This window comes from Notolepis coatsorum (genome assembly GCF_963971535.1).
Source record: "Notolepis coatsorum genome assembly, chromosome: 17".
Lineage (NCBI taxonomy): Eukaryota > Metazoa > Chordata > Actinopteri > Aulopiformes > Paralepididae > Notolepis > Notolepis coatsorum.
In genome coordinates, this window is record NC_140181.1 from 102,568,092 (window position 1) to 102,584,146 (window position 16,055).

The 16,055-nt window shown below is 42.1% G+C and overlaps 1 protein-coding gene across 2 annotated transcripts in view; it reads left to right on the top strand.

The window, feature by feature from the left end:
* The window catches only part of ccdc187 (coiled-coil domain containing 187), an 80,888-nt gene extending 73,792 nt beyond the window's left edge, over window positions 1-7,096 (top strand). For both annotated transcript variants that reach the window (XM_084332742.1, XM_084332743.1), the window contains 5 exons: window positions 1,199-1,279; window positions 2,229-2,363; window positions 3,697-3,791; window positions 5,338-5,438; window positions 6,079-7,096. In XM_084332742.1, coding sequence (XP_084188868.1) covers window positions 1,199-1,279; window positions 2,229-2,363; window positions 3,697-3,791; window positions 5,338-5,438; window positions 6,079-6,230 — 564 coding nt within the window. In that variant the 3' untranslated portion in view covers window positions 6,231-7,096. The remainder of the gene's footprint in view (window positions 1-1,198; window positions 1,280-2,228; window positions 2,364-3,696; window positions 3,792-5,337; window positions 5,439-6,078) is intronic.
* Window positions 7,097-16,055: the final 8,959 nt, after the last annotated feature.

A 16,055-nucleotide genomic window follows, 5' to 3' on the forward strand; every position in this document is an offset into this window, starting at 1 on the left:
TCTTTTATCCAAAGCGACTTACAAGTTCTGTACGACAAGTCAGCAGGAAGGAAGGGTACAACTCTATCAGCTGAGTAACAATGTTCATCAAAGTGTTGAAACTTGAGTGCTGCAGTGTTGAGTGGATAGTAGTAGAGAGAGACATATTAGTATATTAGGAAGAGAGCATGATGGTAGATTCGTTTTTATTAGTAGGTTCGTTTTTTTTCTTTTGGTGAGTTTTTTTTTTGTCAAACGCGGAAAATTGGCCAGGATTCATCTGCCCTCCTGACTGGTGGGAAGGTCGACTTACGTCACAACTTAACCCTTTCACTGCCACACGACAGCCGGTTAACCCTTTCAACTGTGACAATACAGAAGGTTAGCCCTTTACTATCACACAACCGACGGCGATGCTCCATCATGCTAATGATGGAGCATCGCCGTCGGTTGTGTGATAGTAAAGGGCTAACCTTCTGTCGTGTGGCAGTGAAAGGGTTAACAACCGAATAGGGCTTTTGGTTATTGCAATTCTATCTGTGGAGTGAGGTCAGTACTCTAGGACCAAATAAATAGTAAAAAAATGCTAAATGGTGCATTTATATAGCAGCTTTTATCCAAAGAGCTTTACAATTGGTTCCTCACATTTTACCCACTCACTCACACACATTCCACACACCGACGGAGGAGCAAGGTGCAAGGTGTCATGCAAGGTGCCAACCCGCTCATCGGGAGCAATTAGTGAGGATAAAATGTGAGGAACAAAAAATTGTAAAGCACTTTGGATCAAAGCTGCTATATAAATGCACCACTTACCATTATAAGTAGCAGGGAATCTGTCTCTCTCATAACCCAGGGGGGGTAAGACATCTGTGGTGAATGTGTAGTCTTCTGTCTGACTCTCTCTCCCTCCCTCTCTCTCTCTCTCTCTCTCTCTCTCTCTCTCTCTCTCTCTCTCTCTCTCTCTCTCTCTCTCTCTCTCTCTCTCTCTCTCTCTCTCTCTCTCTCTCTCTCTCTCTCTCTCTCTCTCTCTCTCTCTCTCTCTCTCTCTCTCTCTCTCTCTCTCTCTCTCTCTCTCTCTCTCTCTCTCTCTCTTCTCTCTCTCTCTCTCTCTCTCTCTCTCTCTCTCTCTCTCTCTCTCTCTCTCTCTCTCTCTCTCTCTCTTTCTCTCTTTCTCTCTCCCTCTCTCCCTCTCTCCCTCTCTCCCTCCCTCTCCCAGAGCACTCAGCCCTGCCCCTCCTCCCCGCGCTCTGCGTACCCAGACGGAGACTTTAGAGTGGCACAAGTGGCCCAGGATGAGGTGAGTGGATCACTATTACAACTCGTATGTATGTATACAGACTATAGAGTATATACCAGTGTTGACTAAAAACATTTCTTTTTAACAAGGCATTTGCCTAAATGGACCAACCGATGCCTTGTTTCTTTTATAAAACATTTTTATTTATTATTTTGATCTGAATGTTTCTTCCATTTCATTGGTTGTTTTATTTCATTTTAATTGTTTTTATTCATTTAATTTTTTTATATTTATCTCCTTTCATGTAGCACTTTGAGATTGTCATAGTGTAAAGTGCGTTACAAATTGAATTTATTATTATAATTATTGTTGTATAATACTGTATACCAATATAATATAGTGTAGTATAAATAGTATGATTTAGTTATAGTATAATAAAATAAAATAATACAATTATATAGAAGTATAATATAGAATAATACATTATATAATAGAACAGTGTACTATAAATATATAGATGTGTGTGTGGTGTGTGTGTGTATAAAATGAATGAACCTCAGTAAATATGCAATTTAACTGATAGATACACAAAATGTATTTATTTATGTAAATTTAATTGTGTTGATGTTTTCATTTCTGCAAAATAAGTATGTACATTTTGTTTGGTTTGGTAAACATTGCACTATGAACAGTCTTATCAGTGTACTGTATGTGTGTAGAGGCAGGTAGTACAATACGAGTTTTCTTCTTCCTGTTCCTTTCGGCCATGTTGGACTATAACAATTCCATGTACGAATAAATAAAAATGATGATGATGAAAAGGGGGGAAATGTATTTCGGGTGAACCCTTTTTAAAGCCAATATCAGCAATCTGTGCTTATCAGCATCTGAACGACGTCTGTTTTGCGCCTGCAGTTTGTGGTTTAGCAATGTGTTGTTTTTTCAACGCCAGTAATTTCCTTTTTTTTCTGTGGTTCCTATGTCACTTATCGCCTTTTCGGCATCCAAGGAAATTGCACGATTCATGCAGAAGCAGGAAATTAAGACGAAGCGCAGGTCACACGAACTGGAAGGCCCTGCATCCAGGCGTGAACACAGAGAGATGATCAGTCAACACGACAGACGGGCTTCCAGAGAGAGACAGGTAAGACTTTTTTTTTTACTGTATGAAGCACAATCTCAGGAGGCTCATACAGAACCAAGCATGTCACTGTAATGTACATGTACCTTATATGTGACAAATAAAACTAAACTTGAAACTTTCCCCATTTCTGCAGTGGGATTAATGTGGTCACTGTAGGCAGTGTTAGGGTTAGATACAGACTGGTGACAAATTAAAGGAAAAAGCAACATAAAGTGTCTTAGTAAGGTGTTGGACCACGACGACCCCGTCCATCACGGATTGCTCTGACATTTTGACAAAAAAGGATGGGAATTTGATCAGGCTTAATATAGCCGGTCAATTAAATAATGCTGCGATCGGCCTTGATGCTCAGGAATCCCTCCCTAGCCACATCCTGTAACCCTTCCTCCACATTCACATTTACATTTTGTCCTAAGTTTAGCTGCTACACTTTTATCCAAAGCGACATACAAGTTTTGTACAACAAGTCATCAGGAAGGGTACAACTCTATCAGCTGAGTAACAATGTTCATCAAGTGTTGAGTGCTACAGTGTAGGTTAGTATATTAGGACAAGTGCATGACAGTAAGGTTAGTTAGGGTTAGATATATTTATTTTTATTTTTAGATAGTGTGTCTTTAGTCGACGGCGAAATATTGGACGGGTTTTGGCTGTCCTAACTGTGGTGGGAAGTTCGTTCCACCATTGTGGGGCAAGGACTGAGAATAGGCGACTTCTCTTTGATGACCCTCCCGGAGCTTGGATAGGAGTGGGTCTGAGACGGCCAGAAGATGCAGAGCGTAGGGGTCTTGAGGGTGTGTAGTTAGAGACCATTGACCGGAGGTAGGCGGGAGCTGTTCCCTTCGCCGCACGATATGCCAAGTGGAGGGCCTTGAAGTGGATTCGTGCGGCAATGGGAGCCAGTGCAGGTCCCTAAGAAGTGGGGTGACATGGGCTTTGAGATAAGGCGGGCCGCTGCGTTCTGAATGAGTTGAAGAGGCTTGGTGGCAGTGGCCGGGAGGCCAGCAAGCAGTGCGTTGCAGTAGTCGAGGCGGGAGATGACTGTTGATTGGACGAGGAGTTGGGTAGCTTCTTTTGTCAGGAAGGGGCGGATCCTTCTGACGTTGCTCAGGAGGAATTTGCAGGTTCTGGTTGTCGCTGCGATGTGAGCAGAGAAGTTCAACTGGTCGTCAAGGACAACACCAAGGTTCTTGGCGGTCGGGGACGCGGTCACAGCTACATTCTCGACTGTCAATCAGAATAGTTGTAGTAGTTGAGTTGTTCTAGTTAGTTGTAATAGCTAGTTACGGTATGTTCACAGTACAACTAGTCAATGTCCCTCCTCTGTCCACAGGTCCAGCGGGAGAGACTGGACTCAGAGGGTCTTCCGTCCCCCACTGATGACTGCTCCCCAGAGAACCAGCCCCCCAGCCCCATCGCCACCATACAGTAAGTCTCTCTGTCCGGAGTGGCTGGGTAGCGTAGAGGTCTAAGTACTCTCCTACCACCGCAGGGACTCTGGGATCGAATACAGCCGTCAGTGGTACCTCCGGGCTCCGGCTTGGTCAGCGGTACCTCCGGGCTCCGGCTTGGTCAGCCGTCCACACAAACACAATTGTCAGTGTTCGCGGGTGGGAAGCCGGTGGGGTATGAGTCCTTGTCGTTGCGAACAGCGACCTACTGGTCGGTTGGGACCCCTGTTCAGCAGGCAGTGGATCTGGGGGAGATAGCGTGAACCTCCGCAAGGGTTACGTTCTCCCAGTGAAACTCCTCGCTGTCGGGTGAAAAGAAGCGGCTGGTGACTCCACATGTATCGGAGGAGGCACATGGTAGTCTACACCCTCCCCAGACCCACAGTAGGGCAGCATGTGGTAGTCTACACCCTCACCAGACCAACAGTAGGGCAGCATGTGCCATGTGGTAGTCTACACACCCTCCCCAGACCGACAGTAGGGCAGCATGTGGTAGTCTACACCCTCCCCAGACCGACAGTAGGGCAGCATGTGATAGTCTACACCCTCCCCAGACCCACAGTAGGGCAGCATGTGGTAGTCTACACCCTCCCCAGACCGACAGTAGGGCAGCATGTGATAGTCTACACCCTCCCCAGACCCACAGTAGGGCAGCATGTGGTAGTCTACACCCTCCCCAGACCCACAGTAGGGCAGCATGTGGTAGTCTACACCCTCCCCAGACTGACAGTAGGGCAGCATGTGATAGTCTACACCCTCCCCAGACCCACAGTAGTACAGCATGTGGTAGTCTACACCCTCCACAGACAGACAGTAGGGCAGCATGTGGTAGTCTACACCCTCCCCAGACTGACAGTAGGGCAGCATGTGATAGTCTACACCCTCCCCAGACCGACAGTAGGGCAGCATGTGATAGTCTACAGTCTCCCCAGACCCACAGTAGTACAGCATGTGGTAGTCTACACCCTCACCAGACCAACAGTAGGGCAGCATGTGCCATGTGGTAGTCTACACCCTCCCCAGACCCACAGTAGTACAGCATGTGATAGTCTACACCCTGCCCAGACCCACAGTAGGGCAGCATGTGGTAGGCTACACCCTGCCCAGACCCACAGTAGGGCAGCATGTGGTAGGCTACACCCTGCCCAGACCCACAGTAGTACAGCATGTGATAGTCTACACCCTGCCCAGACCCACAGTAGTACAGCATGTGATAGTCTACACCCTGCCCAGACCCACAGTAGGGCAGCATGTGGTAGGCTACACCCTGCCCAGACCCACAGTAGGGCAGCATGTGGTAGGCTACACCCTCCCTAGACCGTCAGTAGGGCAATGCACGCAATGACCGGGAAGGGAATTGACATAACGACTAAATTGGGGATGGGAGAAAATTATAGAAAGACAATAAATCTATATATATTTTTTTTAAAGGTCTCTCTGTCCAGGCATCACAATGACAACTTCTGTGGCGTTGTCAAATGTCTCACAAATTGTATTTTGAGCCGCAAATGTTGTCTTGGCAGACAAGCCCAGCAGATCAGAAACATCGCTGAGGAACTGGACCCAACCTTCAAGTCTAGGAGACAAGGCATGGAGAGCCTCAGAGTGGAACAGACAGTGACAGGTACCAGTTGGCCATAATGTATAAATAATAGTTGTATTCGATATTTATCACATTATATTATATACATGTCACTCACTCACTCAACTTTCTCAACTCACTCTCTCACTTACTTACTCATTCACTCACTCACTCACTCACTCACTCAACTCACTCACTCACTCAACTCACTCTCTCACTCAATTCACTCACTCAACTCAACTCACTCACTCTGTCACTCAACTCACTCTCATTCAACTCACTCTCTCTTACTCAACTCAACTCACTCACTCAATTCACTCACTCACTCACTCACTCACTCAACTCTCTCACTCACTCACTCACTCACTCACTCACTCACTCACTCACTCAACTCTCTCACTCACTCACTCACTCACTCACTCACTCACTCACTCACTCAACTCACTCAACTCACTCACTCACTCACTCACTCACTCACTCACTCAACTCACTCAACTCACTCAACTCAACTCAACTCACTCACTCACTCACTCACTCACTCACTCACTCACTCACTCACTCACTCACTCACTCACTCACTCACGCCACCCTGCCCCTAGAGGCTCATGGACATGTGTCTCATGTTGAGAGAATCTGTCAGAATCTTGTATCAATTGTGGACCTTCTTGTCCTTTGTCCACAGGCCCAGCCTGTCAATCACCTGCCGTTCCTCACTCTGGCTCACTACATGACTTCCTAGAAGAGCCCACCTTCATCCCGCCCACCAAGCGACAAAGTGACAAATCAGGACGCGCCAAACCCAAAGAGAAGAAGGAGACCTGCAAGCAGCAATGATGTCACAGTTGGGAGAGCGTAAAACTTGGGAGCACAGAACGGAACACTAATAGAGACATTTTATACACAGTAGATACAGACCCTGCTGCACAGTCCTCACACTCTACTTCTCCTGGCTCTATTGGTTGAAAGTCTCCAGAACAGCCCCATCTCAAACCCCGCCCTCTTTTCTTGATCCTCCAATCACAACCGTCGATCTTTGTTTATCCGAGAGAAGCAACAGTTGTGATTGGAGGATTGAGAAAAGAGGGCAGGGTTTGATACAGGTCTATTGAATCTATTAGCTGTCCCAACTAGCACTTTAACCAGTTGAAGAAATGTACATTTGGGTAATCTGTGTTTTATTTCAGTCATATATATTTTTTTTCCTACTGTACATGTTCAGTTGATTTGTGCATGATAACATGATAACAACACGTTTGGGCTTATTATGCCTTGATGCTTTATAAAGGGAAGAACTATGGTTGATTCATAGCATTCTCTCAAGTCTTCAGTGTTTATGAGAGGGATTGTTTTGTGTGTTTTATTAGGGGTGTAACGGTACACAGAAGCCACGGTTTTGGTATGTACCTCAGTTGTATGGGCTCACGGTTCGGAAAAAAGCAACAAAAATCCCAAACTCATAAGGCTAGGTTTCTTTTCGTTTATTTTGAACAGACCGTAGTGGTGCAAGTTATACCTAGTTCCCCCCCTGAGAGAGTTGGTACAGCCCGGCTCTGTTGTGTATCAAGCAGTAAACACAACACAACATACACAATGGTTTTGGCCGTCTCTGCTTTTGGTATCTAGAGGCTTAACCCTTTCACTGCTGCACTACCAAAACGGTTAACCCTTTCACTGCCACACAACAGCAGGTTAACCCTTTCACTGCCACACTACAGAAGGTTAACCCTTTTACTATCACACTACCGACGGTAACCGTCGGTAGTGTGATAGTAAAGGGTTAACCTTCTGTAGTGTGGCAGTGAAAGGGTTAAAAGCAGCAGGGATAAGTAGTAGTAGTCGTTGTCTCGTTTTTGCTTCTGCCTGGCTCCGGTGATTGGCACATCAGGGTGCAAAAACGATATCTTAAGATCGAGATCCAAAAATAGCTAACCAACGTTATCGTTATATCGATAGTTACATTGAATTTGTACCATGAACCAATTACAATAAGGATTATCAGAAGAAGTGAGAAAATACAGTATAAACATTTGTATGACTACTCATGTAGCGATTAACAACTCGGACGGCTGAGCCCCGGACGGACCCACGCAGAACCGAGACACGTCGGACCCGACCCGTGCCCCCAGGAGGAGACAAAGTCCCGAACCCGGCCGTTTTCCAAAGTTGCTTATTACAAATTGTCGAAACAAAACGTTGTGTCTACTCTTAACCTAATGTAGTAGTAGCCTCCTCCCCTGGTGCTGCCTGGCCCGAGATGCATATTCCGTCCAGTCCTTTGCCAAAAAAGTTGGTAATAAAAAATAAATGCACATTTTCTATTATTATTCTTGTTGATGAAAAAGCACTGCTATTCCACCCGTTACTTCAGCTTAAGTCCACTTGCCGTCACGGATGACAATAGTTAACAATTCCAAAATGATTCACGACTCATTCAGAATCAGCATTTTTGCATCTTTGTTCGACTGTTTGCCATGTTAGTTAACGTTAGTATAATATAACCATTGATCGTTGCCACGGCTGCATAGATCCACCTCTGCTCTCTGACCCTTCACCTCCTGACCAGGGTTGCACACGCGTTTATCACGATCATTTAGTACCACCTTATGGGCGACTAGATGCATATTGCACTAGGAGCACAATAGCACCACAAAACTAGACGTAATTCTTCGTACAGCTGCACATACCGAACCGTCGCAGGACGAATACACGTGCCGTTAGCACCCCTAGTGTTTATACTTTTATTTGTCTTCATTTATAGTTGCATGGGAGATATATACTGAAAGTATCCAAGGTGCTCTATTGCCTGAAAAAAAGAAATAACCATTGTAATCTCTCCTAACAACCGGAACAATATTTTTCTTATTTTTGTATTAAAAAGTAATTCTGGTGACACAAGTGAGTGTAAGTTTGAAAGCATGGTGGAGTGACGAGTCACTGCCTCGATATCAACAAAGCGTTCTGATCTAATTGTAATACGTGGGTGTCTGTAAATATCCAGGGAACCCCCGTTGTGCCATCACCTTTATGGTGATTGTTACTGTAATGACCTTTAACCCCCGTGGCCCCCTGACGATGGGGGTTAAAGGTCAAACAGCTTAAAGATAATGCAGAGGCAGAATTTTCCCGCTTTTGCCACAGCGTTTTGGCAGCTCTCTGGGTGATTTCTTTGCCATATCAAATTGACAATCAGCCAAATGTGTTTAACTCTTCACTCCAAACAGGACTACAGTACACCTGGCTACGGTAGAGCTCCATTAATGTACCTTTATTTTGTTAAGTGTTTTAATAATGCACACATGATGGAAACATAACCAACATACTTGTGTTTTGAGTATTTTATTAGTTGGGTTGTATCATTACAGAGCAATTTATTTAACCAGATAAAATGTTTTGATATTGATAGTGCCGCTTACATGAATTAATCTACTTTGATGGGGATAGCCTTGTGCAATGCTTTTCTTTTTAATTTAATTTCATTATTATTATTATTTTTACACATTGCTGCATCTATGCTGTTTTCTCTCCAAAGATTGTTTATATATATATATATATATTCATATTATATCCAGGCTGAGAACAATCTACACTCTTTTTGTTTGTTTATTTATCTATGACACACTGCACTGGTTCTGCACATTAGTATGAGTGCTCTCATCGCTCCGTCTTGGAGCAACACATTTCTTTTCTGTATAGAACTAAACACAAATGAAGCATCAACATGTTTATTCACTTTTTGAAAACTCTTTGCAAATGTTAAACAGTATTCTATAAAATAATGAAATACAAAAACAGTGGTTTGTTTCATTTAGAAAATTAACTAATTATTTTACTACTAACTCGTAACAAATTATAAAACTATGTAAAGGCCCACAGCGGCTGATAGAATATCACATTATATCCAACAAACCAAAAATCCTGTGACTTGACAGAATAAATTAACAGTATTATTATTATTTTGCTTGAATCCCATTTTGCTGCAATAAAAAGGATTTACATTGGGGAGTTGAAAGATATATGTAATATATTACAATATCATAGTATTGTGATAATATTATCGTGCGGCCTCTGGTGATTCCTGCCCCTCGTTCACATGAAGGGACTCCATGTTATTTAGATAACCTTTAATAAGAGCAGCATAACTGGACCACATACCACTTTAACATCACATTTAATCAGAGCAGCATAACTGGACCACATACCACTTTAACATCATATTTAATCAGAGCAGCATAACTGGACCACATACCACTTTAACATCACCTTTAATCAGAGCAGCATAACTGGACCACATACCACTTTAACATAACCTAACCTTTAGAGGTCAATGGATCAAGTATTGAATGCTCGCAAGCACTGGAATACACAAGCATCATGTAGAATGTGTCATTTTACTTTTGATACTCAAGTACATTAAATTTAAAAACCTACTCTACCACCACCACTTTGCTCATATCGTACCTCGAGCCCTATGCTCTTTGACCAGACAGACTCTCACGTGACGTGAGTCACAGCCACGCTGACCTGACGCCGGTTCAAAGAGTGACACGCATTGGGATGTGTGCCAACGTTTCCGTCTCAAAAACCCACATGACATTAATGTCAACCACGGGGCACGAGTTGTTCCGTCTCGCGGCAGTACGTCCATGGTGTTGGCAGAAGCGTGGTGGAAGAAGTACACAGTTCCTTTACTTAAGTAAAAGTAGAAATACTCAGATAAATTAGTACTCTGGTAAAAGTAGAGAAGTATTTGCTATCGAATGTACTTGAGTATTGAGTAAGTAAAAGTACACATTCTACATGACGTTTGTGTATCCATTGACCTCTATAGGTTATGTTAAAGTGGTATGTGGTCCAGTTATGCTGCTCTGATTAAAGGTTATGTTAAAGTGGTATGTGGTCCAGTTATGCTGCTCTGATTACGTCCTCTCGTTGACAGGCTTTAAATGTGAAAAGTATATAATCTAACAAAAACATTTATTTTGTATATATTATGTTTTCTATACAAAATCATTTTCTTCAACGTAACTGATGGGGTCAGATAAATGTAGTGGAGTAAAAAGTACAATATTTCCCTTGAAATGTATTGGAGTAAAAAAAAGTTGCCTAAAATGAAAATACTCAAAAAGTACAAGTAGCTCGAAAATTGTACTTAAGTACAGTACTTTACCAATTACTTGAGTAAAAATACTTTCCACCACTTTCCACTCAACGGTGTGTCAAAAGACGACATGGTGAGGGTGTTTCCTCTCGTGTCCCTGGTTGTGATGAGACACTGTGTCATCATTCCTGTGCTGAAGGAGTCTCACGTGACCCTTGTCCTGTGTGACTAATCGCTGTGTCTCAAGTGAGATTCCACCCTGCATCCATCTGATATCTTATAATACACATGGCATCCAACCAGAGTGCAAATGTAACAGTGCAATAGTAATATACGACATACAGGTGATTAAACTGGGTATGAAATATATAAATGAGTACTACGGAGTATAGTGCTAATCAGATTGTATGTACAGAGTTGTAAATGATAAATGGCTTCTTTTTTTATATAGTGCTTTTATCCAAAGTGCTTTACAATTTCTTACTCACATTTTACCCGTTCACTCACACATTCACACACCGACGGCGGAGGCAACCATGCAAGGTGCCAACCTGCTCATCGGGAGCAATTAGGGGTTAAGTGTCTTGCTCAAGGACACATCGACACGCTGCGCGGGAGGAGCGGGAATCAAACCGGGAGCCTCCGGATTGCCAGACGACTGCTCTACCTCCAGAGCCACTGTCGCCCCATAGTAGTATTAATATGTACAGTGATACACATATAAAGACAGTATGGTAGTAGTCCTGGCCAGCAGCGTAACTAGTAAGAGTAGGTAAGGGATATGTACAGATATAGATATATAGTAGTCTCTACAGATATGTAAAAGTATGTACAGACAGATGTGGACAGATATATACAGTATACGGTAAGAATATATATATATATACGGTGTATACAGCATGAGCCACAGGTAGGCCTGTGTGTTATTCCTGTGCTGAAGGAATCCAATGTACTGACCCTTGTACTGTGTGACTAATCGGGTCATTGTATCAGGGTGTAATCTCAAGTGATATTCCCCCCCGAATCCATCTGATGTCTTTTACTGTGACTGACAGCACGTCACAGTCCTACGCAGAACGTTGGACCACGCCCCACTGTCGAACTCAGCGTCTGGTGTCGCGCAGCCTCGTTTATTCACTGTTGCCACGGAAACGAGCCGCAAAGGTTTGGTACACCTGACCCCTATTAGTCGATTAGTCGACTAATCGGTCGAAAGGAGCCGTAGTCGACTAGCCAACCTCTTAGTCGAATAAAAAAAAAAATATATATATATATATATTTATAATATTTTATTATAATTTTTTTTATCATTCTTTCCAAAAGAAAAGAGGCATAGAAGCGTGGCTAACGCTAATGGCACGCATACCAGAGGCTAACTGCCTACGAAAACAGGCACAGAGGCACTGAAATAGGATTTCACCCATCTAATGAACACACTAGACTAGACAAATATCAAGATGTATCCATCAGTGGACCAATTGCATGCTTTTGCAGAGGACAAGAAGCCTTCAGTCGACTCCTTATATATTTTTTTTAATATTATACTTAAAAAAAAAATTGTCGACTAACGACAAATTTTGGCCAATCATAGTCGACCATCCAAATCCTTAGTCGGGGACAGCCCTAGTACACACAATTGAGTTATTATGTACAAGTTCAAGTTTCAAGTTTTGTTTTATTTGTCATGTATAAAGTACAACGTGAAATGCTTGGTTCTGTATGAGCCCCCTGAGAATGTGCTTCATACAGTAAAACAAGTCAAAAGAATAAAGTCCAAACAATACAAAATAATACAAACTAAAGTACAAAATAAAGTACAAAATGCAAACAATGAGGTACATACAAAAATACAAACTTAAAAAAAAAGCAAAAATGAGGTATGGATGTAGTGCAAATCTTTTTGTAATAAATAAATCAAATATGGTGTAGTGTTAAAAGTGTTTAAAGTGTCTAAAGTGAGTGTTAAAGGTGAGTGTTTGTTTAAAGTGAGTGTGTGCATGTGGATGTGTGTGCAATGCATGTAGATGGATGGGTTAGTGTTGCAATGCAAACTGCCTGGTATATCTCTCTCATTGTCATCTGGCCTGTTTGCTTATTGCCAACAATGTGGGGTTTGTGGAATTACCAATTAAAATGACCTTGGAATACCCAGTGTATAAAGGGTAACCCCCCCCCCCCCCCCCCCCCCTCACGCAAAACCCCTCCTTCCTGTGGCAGGAACTTCCATATCTCTCTCTCTTCCTGGTAATATCAAGTAGGGGAGGATTATTTGATTTAATTATTTTAGTACTGTATCATCATCGGTCTGTTCATATTTGCCTCATCATAAGTCTCACGTACGTCAGTACGTGCACTAATGCCTTGTTCCAGTGTAAGCTCTCTGGTGGACAAAGGATTCCCGCTGAAAATAACTCAACACATAAATCAACAGTTGTGCAACGAGAGAGTGGCTGCTCTCATCTTAGCAGGAAGCGCCGGATGGACACAATTCTGAAGGCCGGGTCTCGCTGTGTCACAATATGTTTCCTGTACATACACCCTGTCCAACACTATCCTGTACATGTCACAACAGCCTACTGTAGCTTATGAACATACCTGTTCATACTTCACTGACTCATACTCTTTGCACATACTGTAACTGCCCAATTGCACAGCCCTGGCCGATTCCTATTCCTATATTCCTATGTTTATTCCTATTGTACTATATTCTATTATGCTATATTTAATTTAGTTTATATCCCATTTAATATGATTTGATCTCTTTATTTACAGTTGTACAGCCCTGGCCTATATTTTATTGTATTCCATAATTCTATTCTATTCTATTGTGTTTATTAACTTAGTTCATATTTCATTTTATCTTACTCCACCTCTTTATTGTATTATATGTCTGTCCGCCAATGTCACACCGAAAACGACCAAAGCAAGTTCCTTGTATGTGAAAACTACTTGGCAATAAAGACCTTTCTGATTCTAGACGTACGTAGACACTACCAAAAACCAATGCAGCAAAGAAAACTGTGTTATATAGAGCCATGTCATATTGGAATAAACTGCCAGTACATCTTACTCAGATAACCAGTAAGATAAGTTTTAAAAATAATTTGAAAAGAGCATTGAGAGAAAAAGAAATTAGTTTACATTAAAGAAAAACACAGATACTGTAGTTTACACTGTAAAGATATGACTGTCTGAGAGTTTAATCCCTTTTATTGTATTTTCTGTGATCTGATACTCTGTTTGTGTACTGTAATGCTATTTGGAAATATTTTTATATTTTTATATGTAGGAATATTGGAATATATTTTTAAATGTATGCTACTATAATGTTATGTATGTATGTACTGTTTTTGTTGTGTGTGGACCCCAGGAAGACTAGTTGTTGCTGCGGTGATGACTAATGGGGATCCATAATAAAGATAAAGATAAAGACAGACGTAGTAGAAACCGTGGGCAGTGGAGCGTTACAGTAAAGGCCTGATTAAAATAGAGCTGTGGTGTGGGAGGCTGAAAGTTCAGTGGTTTCTAGAGCTAGACACCTCCCTCGCACCAGCATACAAACGGCAGAGCTCTGTTCCTATCAGGGGTGTAAAAAGTACCCAGAAATTATACTTAAGTGAAAGTATGGGTACCATCTCAAAATCGTACTCAAGTAAAAGTCTGAGTATCTGGCTAAAAACACACTTGAGTAAAAGTTTAAAAGTTTCTACTTTTAAATGTACTAAAAAGTTAAAGTTAAAAAAGAAATTCTGACTGTATTCTTCTGATAGCAGGTGTTTAATCAAAGATCCCCGCTTTCTAGTCTTGCACAAGGACCAATCAGCATGGGTATAGGCGGGTACATTTTCCATTGATGGGAATTTGATTGGCTGTTTTTAAATAAAGTGCAAAGTAGGTGCTAGGAGATAAGAGATATCTCATAATGGCAAAAAGCGAGACGCGATGACCAGTATGATAATATAACCTTTATTCAGAGCCGCATAACTGGATCACATACCACTTTAACATCACCTTTATTCAGAGCAGCATAACTGGATCACATACCACTTTAACATCACCTTTATTCAGAGCAGCATAACTGGACCACATACCACTTTAACATCACCTTTAATCAGAGCCGCATAACTGGATCACATACCACTTTAACATCACCTTTAATCAGAGCAGCGTAACTGGACCACATACCACTTTAACATCACCTTTAATCAGAGCAGCGTAACTGGACCACATACCACTTTAACATAACCTTTAATCAGAGCACATACCACTTTAACATCACCTTTAATCAGAGCAGCATAACTGGCCCACATGCCACTTTTGAACAAGTGGAACTTTGAATAGATGACTTTTACTTTTACCAGAGTACTATTTTATCTGCGTATTTCTACTTTTACTTAATTAAAGAAACTGTGTACTTCTTCCACCACTGTTGGTACCAGACTGTGTTTTCTCTGACACGTTTGGAGCTGTTTTGCATCTAATTTTAGGGTTATGGTTAAGAAATGTCCTGCTGATGTTTGCCTTGCAAAGTTTCAAGGTTCCTCCGTACCTTTGTTGAAGAGAGTTAAGCACAGAGGCTTCTTCCTGTAGCTGTTAGTAATACTTTCTTCATTACAAGAAGAAAGGAAAACAGTGACCTCACTCACCACTGCCTTTTTATCAGGTAGACTGGTGAGGTCACTGTGCTTTCCCATGCTGAATTCCCCCTCCTACTCTGTGTGTTTTTTATCAACTCACTATCATTTGGTGAGTAGTACCACATCACTACACTGGCTCCCAGTGGAACACAGGATCGAGTACAAGGTCTCCCTCCTCACTCACCAGTGTGTACACGGTGGTGCCCCTGCCTACCTCAAGGAACTCCTCACCCCCCAGTCCTCCTCACGCTCCCTCCGCTCCGGCACAGCCTACCTCCTCAAAGCCCCCAGGACTAAGCTGCACACCATGGGCGATCGAGCCTTCTGCTCGGCCGCACCCAGACTGTGGAATGCTCTCCCCAACCACCTGAGAGCACCACAAACTGTTGGCACGTTTAGACGTGGACTCAAGACCTACCTTTTTAGAAAGGCCTTTTATTAGTTTTTATGTCTTATGATATGTTGTTCTGCTATGTGTTCTTCTTTTTTTTTTATATATATCTATTTTTATTTTATTCTTTTAACTCTGTAGCACTCTGAGATTCTCAGGAATGTAGTGTGCGTTACAAATTAAATGTATTATAGTAATCGTGTTTGTGCAAAGTAATGTTCCGTCCTTGTGATTAGTGTGGTACTTCACACCACTTTAGGAGTCATTCTACAGAAACACCCACTTCTCTGTCCCTAGCCGACATAATGGATATATATATCCATATGGTATAATTGTTCAATGAACATGTAACATTATTCAAATATATACATTATATAACAAGCTTGAACAAGCTTGAAATTCATAAACCTGTCAGAAATAAAGAGGAGAGAACTGGAACAGTCTGTTTCAAAATGCTTTATTAAATATCATATCAAAATCATATCAAGTTATTAATATGAACAGTCCTGTCAGAATTGCAGGCCATTAATAAC